The 6,874-nt window shown below is 41.2% G+C and overlaps 1 protein-coding gene across 1 annotated transcript; it reads left to right on the plus strand.

The window, feature by feature from the left end:
• Positions 1-2,428: 2,428 nt before the first annotated feature.
• Positions 2,429-6,636, plus strand: scyl (scylla). Its single transcript, XM_064695549.1, has 2 exons — positions 2,429-3,135; positions 4,060-6,636. The coding sequence occupies exons 1-2, from the start codon at positions 3,069-3,071 to the stop codon at positions 4,851-4,853; spliced, it is 861 nt and encodes a 286-aa protein (XP_064551619.1). The 5' UTR covers positions 2,429-3,068; the 3' UTR covers positions 4,854-6,636.
• Positions 6,637-6,874: the final 238 nt, after the last annotated feature.

Here is a 6,874-nt window from a genome sequence, read left to right on the forward strand (position 1 = left end):
ACAAATAAAATAGACAGACAGACAGACAGACAGGCAGACAGACAGACAGATAGATGCACAGGCAGAGGGACATTTGGTTTATTATCTGGTTGAAATATCTACACAAAAGCTAATGTATCTGACAGCAGCATAAGATACACACACTTCACAGAATTTCATTTCGATTGGATACGAAAATTCTAGTGACACACACACACACACACACACACACACACACGCACACACACCCACAATGAAACAGGTTCAGATACATTTCAATCTTTCAATCTGTCGTTTTCAATCTGCGTGCAACAACAACAACAACAGCGACAAGAAGAAGAAGAAGAAGGCCATTTCATAATCTACGAGATGCATTCAATTGAAATGAAAGGACACAACAGCATGAAATCCTGATATGAATATCAAATTATTCTCGACCAAACACAACAAAAAAAAGAGCAGAAAATAAAAGAAAAATAATCATAGACAGAGAGAAAAAGATTCTTTCAAATGCTGATGAAATTCGTAACTGAGAAATACAAAAAAAAAAACATATATATGTGTCTGTACATAAATGAACATCAGGCTGTGCGGACTAGTAATAAATGCAAGAAACGTTATCTTCCTGGCGACAATTGATTTTGTATGACAAAAGTTATCTATTGCATATAATGAAATGGCCAACAACAGGTTAGAATATACGGAAACTTCGAGAAGTTGTCGGTTCTATGCTCAGCAGAGCTTGCTCTGGTCTTGCGAGCGACTTGTCCTCCTTTCGCAGCTTCAACTTGTTGAGAATTGCAAGCGTTAAGCGACGAAGAGAGCAGCGCGAACAGACCAGAATCCACTCTATGCCTGCTCTTCACCCGGCAAACAGCTGTGCTGAAAAAGAGATCGCTGGTTCGACTCCCCATCTTCATGCTGCTTCGCTTGCATTTTGCTTTCTCAGATATACCCAAAATCCTATTGAAATAATTCCATTTAAAATCGAATGCCCATTTTCCTATCTCGGCCAAAAGTTGGTTTAAGGTTCGGTTCATAGTTAGAAAACTATAAACAGGGCTCAAATCGATGCGGTTCAAACCTGTTTGGCAGCCTTGATAAGCATAGATATTAAAGATACAGAAAAGTAAGGTTAACAGTTGAAGTTGCAGCAGAGTTTGCAGCTAGTTGTTGCACGTTTTGCTGTTCAGATACTTCTCGAAACTCTGTATCTTTGCCAGATCTCTGGGGTAATTGTTGTGAAATTAGGCAGCATGGCAACAGCGCTCGAGTTTGCCGCTTGCCGCTTGCCACATGGCACCACTAGCAACCGGCTAGTTGCGACTAGCAGCTAGCTGCCAGCAACTTGCTACTTGCAACTTGCAACTTGCAACTTGATATGCCATTAGGTAGACATTGTGAACGTTGAGTCCGCAATCCGTTGCCAGCCCACTTGGCCACTGGGCTTCGATTTTTGAAGTTGTTGCAAACTGCAGTGGAAAATTTCAATTTTGACATGGTGCGTTCTCCGGGGGCAACAACAGCAGCAGCAGCAGCAGCAGCAACAGCAGCAGCAGCAGCGCAGCGACTGCGGGCAGAGCACTAATGTGGAACGAAACGGCCTCACAACGGGCGGGTGTGAAGTGGCAGGCGCGGCAGCTACGAAAATTTCTATGCGTGTGTGTGTGTGTTTGTGTGTGCCTCCTTCATTCGCCAGGAGAGAGAACATTTCCATCATCCTTTTTGGCCTGCCTGCCTGCCTGACGTTCGCGCTGCCTGCGCCGGCAGCAGCGAAACATGCTCAACCGGCACAAAAGTCACGTATGCATGCAAGCGCGCACACACACACACAACGATATGTAGAGGGAGATACATACATACATACGTATGTGCACGCATTCGACTGAGCGACAGTTTCAGGAGAAACAGACAGAAACGGCGACAATGCCGGGGCCGGTTGTAGGTGCGCATGAGCGAGTCGGGCGAGTGTTGAGTGAAACAGCTGATGAGTGTCGAAGTGATGAGAGAGAGAGAGAGTGTGAGGGAGAGCACGGCGACAGCGCGCTGTAACAGTCAGCCAACTTACATCAGCCGTTTTGCACTCTTCTGCCAGTGTCTTTCTACCTGTACTCGCACAGCAATAGCAACAACTACAATTACAGCACCCACATACACGCACGCACACACACACACACACACACACACACACACAGAGAGACTCACATTAGCACATATTGAGTATATACGCGCTTGTAGCGGTCTCTTTGCGGAGAGCACAACCGCTAATTGCTCAGCAAACACATACACAGCATTGTTGTTGCTTGTGTGCCTCACTCAAACGAGTCGCGGCAGCAGCAACCACCACCACCGACGACGACGACGACAGAGACGGCAGAGCAAATGAGCGAAACGGACGCAGGCCAGCCGGCCTATAAATAGCCGGTGCAGAGCGTTGCGCTTCATAGTAGCTTCGAAACACTGCTGAGATAAACACATAGAAAAGTAAGAAACGGCAAAGCAGCAAGAAAAGAAAGCAGCTAAACAAAAAACAAAAAGCGTGTATTTCAAATTTTCTACTGTTGGACATTATTAAATACACAGCAAAATTTTGTTTCACGAAGAATTCTATGTAAAAGGAAGAACACATCTAAAATGTACTTGTAGTACTTGTAACTGTAAAAAGAAAAAACCCAACAAGAAATTTTCAATAATTTTATGAAAATTATTAAATCTTATAATTGCCATCAAACAAATGCAACGGACCAACGCCATTTAAGTGATAAACTACAAACAAACAACAAACAACAACCAACAACAACAAAAGTGCTGTGATTTCCAACTACAAAACAACAACAACAACAACAACAAATCAAGTTAATTTCAACTCAATCAGCAGCATCAATTTTAATAAACAACCAGCAAATTGTGATAAATCATAAATAATAAATAACAACAAGCAAAAACTATTAATTAATTTGTTAAAACGTTTCAAGTGATACAAAGAGAAGCGAAATAAATTCAAGAAGCGAGAAAATCGACAACAGAACATTTTCCCGAAACCAACTAACTAGAAAAGCATCGAGCACCGAAGAAAATCAAGAGTTCTAATGAAAATGGAAGTTCTCGCTGTGCAGTCAAACTACGGCGGCGTCCTGGGATCCAACAAAGTTCGCGGTAAGTTCTGCAAAAAGATTTTAGCCCAAAAACATTCTAGAATCTTCCCGAAAACAGTTTCGAATTGTTTTCAAAATACAAGCGATCGATCACTTGAACTCTTTGGCAAATCAAAATAAATTCTCAACTAAATGCAAATTTTTCAAATAAAACTCATATTTTTTTTTGTTTTTCAATTTAAAACAAAATGTTTTCTTTAACATTTTACAATTGAATTCAAAGTGAAAAATTAAAATATTTCCTTTGCGAAACATTCAAGTTTTAAGCATTGCAATTACTTTGCACATTTCATCAGATTTTTTTATTGTAAATATTTAAAAAAAATGCATAAAAAATCAATTTACACATGCAAATAAAAAGGGCAACAACAACAGCCGCAACAGCGACAACATCTGCTACACAGTCACGTACGCAACATTTTGTATTACAAAAAGCAACAAAAAAAAAAAATTAAAGGCAACAAAAAAAGATTTTTTTTTTATGAAACAAAAACAAAGAAAAGCAAATAAAATGGACAAAAAATTGTGTAAAAATGATTTTTCGTTTCTTTTTTTGTTTTTTGTTGTTTTGTGTGTTGCTTGTTGCTCTCTCTCTCGCTCTCGCTCTCTCTCGCACACTCAGTGCCCTCTGCTTGCTGCCGCTTTTATCTCGTTCGCTGCTTGTTGCCAAGCGGCGTTCGCTGCATTTCTGTGTGTGTGCGTGCGTGCGTACATATGTGTGTGAATGAACATTGAACGGCCAGAAAAGCCAAAGCTAAAAGCTCCAGCAAAATCAACTTAACGCCGTTTTATCGCACACTAAGTCGCCCATTGCCCAATGTTGTTGTTGTAGTTTCTGTAGTTTCTTTTGGTCTTTGCGTTTTGTTTTATTGGTTTCTTGTACTTATCAAAGTTTTGTTTTGTTTCTTGTTTGCGCTACTTTTAGATTGGACCAGCACATTGACACCGCCCACGTCCGCCGTTGCGGCCAAGAAGGTCGCCCCCGTCGCCAACAGCGCCAGCAGCGCAGCCAGCAGCAGCAGCATCATCGGCCGCAGCCAGAACACACACAGTATTAAGCACAAGCAGCAGGCGAGCAGCAGCAGCAGCAGCGGCATCGGCAGCAAGAAAACAAAATCTAGCAGCCATCCCATCAACAGCAGCAGCCCTTACAGCAGCAGCAGCAACAGCAGCAGCAGCAGCAGCAACAGCTCCTACAGCTGCGATGAGGACGAGCTGGCGGCCTGCAGCGACGTCGATGTGGCCGCTGTTAGCGAGCTTTCGAACCGTCTGCTGGACAAGCTGCGCGAGGCGAAGGCGCGCCATTTGGCGTGCACCGAAGTGTCGCTACCCTGTGATCTCACGCCGAACATTGCGGCGGATATAATTCGCGTTTCGGAGAAGGAGCCTTGCGGCACACGCGGCTGCACCATTTACGTGGAATTCGAGGATGAGCCACAGAACTCGCGGCGCATTGCCTCGCTCAAGGTGGATCCGGAGACGGTCTCCACGTTCGAGGTGTATCTCACGCTCCGACAGGATCATCGCGGCTGGACGGCCCTGTTGCCGCAGTTCATGAAGAGCCTGGCACGCACCATCACCATCAGCCCAGAGTATACCATAACTAAGCATAAGCTTTACTCGGCCGATGGCCTGGGTGCCAGGCGCAGCTACAGCTTTGGCTCAAGCTCCAGCTCAAGCTCAAGCCACAGCCAGGCGATTGCAACGCCAACGATATAAGAGCGCGAGTGCAATCACAGCTTAAGCGCGAGCAATTGCCGAGCGAGAGAGCGAGAGAGAGAGAGAGAGACGGAGACGCAGTTATATTTATATACACATATATATAGAAGCGAGCCCAGCGAGTGCGACAAAGAAACGCGCCCAACACCGCCCAACACCCCCTGTGATGTCGAGAGCAGTAGTTAGTTGCGAGCGCAACGCGACGACGAAGCAAGTATTCGAAGCCACCCCACCTACACAAATACATACACACACACATACACACACACACATACGCATACACATTAGTATACGACACACACACACACACACACTCATACTAATAACAAGGAGTTGCTCTTGAGCCTGCGCCGCTCGCTCACCCGCAACTCTTTGCATACAATTTTGTAATTGTGACTCTCACCACCATTTTACTTAGATGCGTAGTAGATGCTATAAAAAGCAGCAACAAAACAAAAAGCAAACAAATAACTAGAGTTTTAAGTTGTTTCTCCTTTTTCAACAAACAAAAAAAGCAAAAACAAAAATATTATAAAATAAACAAAAAAATGAAAACATGAAATTCAAAGACGGCGATCCGCAAGCCACAGCAGTGAGCGCCAGGGCCAGTCGGCAATTGTTTTTGCCAACCCTCGCTCTGCCTCTCTGCTGGGCCGCTGCGAGGGTCGCTCGTCGACAACTCATGAATATGTGATACTGTTTAAGATGCTAAGAGTTTTTTGCGTGCGCTCGCAAGTACGGCCAGGCAAAAAACGTTGATAAATACACACACACACACACACACACACACACTACACACCTACACACCTACACACACACACACACACATACAAATAAAAAAAGAAAAACAACATAAAAATTAAATGTGAACAGATTTTTTTAATTGTATGCTATTCTAGTAATAAACAAAACAAACAACAAAAACTTGATCTTGATAAATTTAAAATTTAACATACGTTTAATGAGAAGCATCGTAAAAGAGAGCTGTAAACTCTGCTGATCCAAGGATCAGCTGCGAGTGTGAAAGAGACGAAAGATACGAGGAGACGGAGACGGAGACGAACGATCCAATTTTAGTTAGACGCAGCTTGCTGCATTAAAAATTTTTTAAATTATTTATTAATCTTAATTAAAACCAACAAATTTTAGGATTTTAACAAATTTTTATATATTATTAAATGTATAGCGCGTACAACAAAAACATCATTAAAATTACAAAAAACAAAAACAAAACAAAAACAAACAAAAAAATGTACCACATAAAATTAATAATTGCTTTAATGTTAAGGCAAAAGAATATCTCAGTAAATGTGAAAGCGTAAAAAATTTGTAAAATTTTTTTTTGTCTGTGTAAAACTCCAATTGCGATAAAAAACAAAAAATTGAAAACCTTAATGTAGCAGCAAAAACTGATAACAACAACTAAAACAAAATTAATGCGATATAATTTTTAAAAACTAAAATTAACGTAACAAAGAAAACTTAATGTTCTCACACACACACACACACTCACACACACACAAAAGTATCTATACCAGCTTAAAGTATCTTTATCTTTAAAATCGAAAACTATTTATTATAAAAAGAAAACAAAAAAACACACACAAAAAAACTATAAACAACAAGTAATTCATGTATTAATTTTTTATTATTACAACAAAAACCAACAACATATTGTATTTAATGTTAAGTTTTTTTATTGCGTAATTTAAAAACAAAAACAAATAATTGTGAGAAATTTGTAACCAAAATGTAAGCAAAACAAACAAAAAAAAAACAAAAACCTTTTTGTGAAAAAAAATACAAAACAAATACAACACATACAAAAGAAGCAAAAACAAAGGCAAAAAAAAAAAATTACAAAAATAAAAGCATATAATTTTTCCTGCGCTAGCGGAAAATAATTGTGGAAAAAAATTAAAACAAAACGGCTTTCTATTTTGTCAGGGGCAGCGGGGCGCGGCAGGGGCGGAGGCTGCGCTTGTAGCGGGTGCAGCTTTCTTTTGCAGCCAAGTGAAGTG

Source organism: Drosophila montana, unplaced genomic scaffold (genome assembly GCF_035044405.1).
Source record: "Drosophila montana isolate Dmon_TW-CO22-7 unplaced genomic scaffold, ASM3504440v1 contig_3829_1, whole genome shotgun sequence".
Taxonomy (NCBI): Eukaryota; Metazoa; Arthropoda; class Insecta; order Diptera; family Drosophilidae; genus Drosophila; species Drosophila montana.

What these genes read in the sequence shown, in the direction of transcription:
- scyl (XM_064695549.1), top strand. Translation starts at nt 3,069, where the DNA reads ATGAAAATGGAAGTTCTCGCTGTGCAGTCAAACTACGGCGGCGTCCTG. An exon ending in GGGATCCAACAAAGTTCGCG is followed by an intron (nt 3,136 to 4,059) that starts GTAAGTTCTGCA and finishes CGCTACTTTTAG; the next exon opens with ATTGGACCAGCACATTGACA.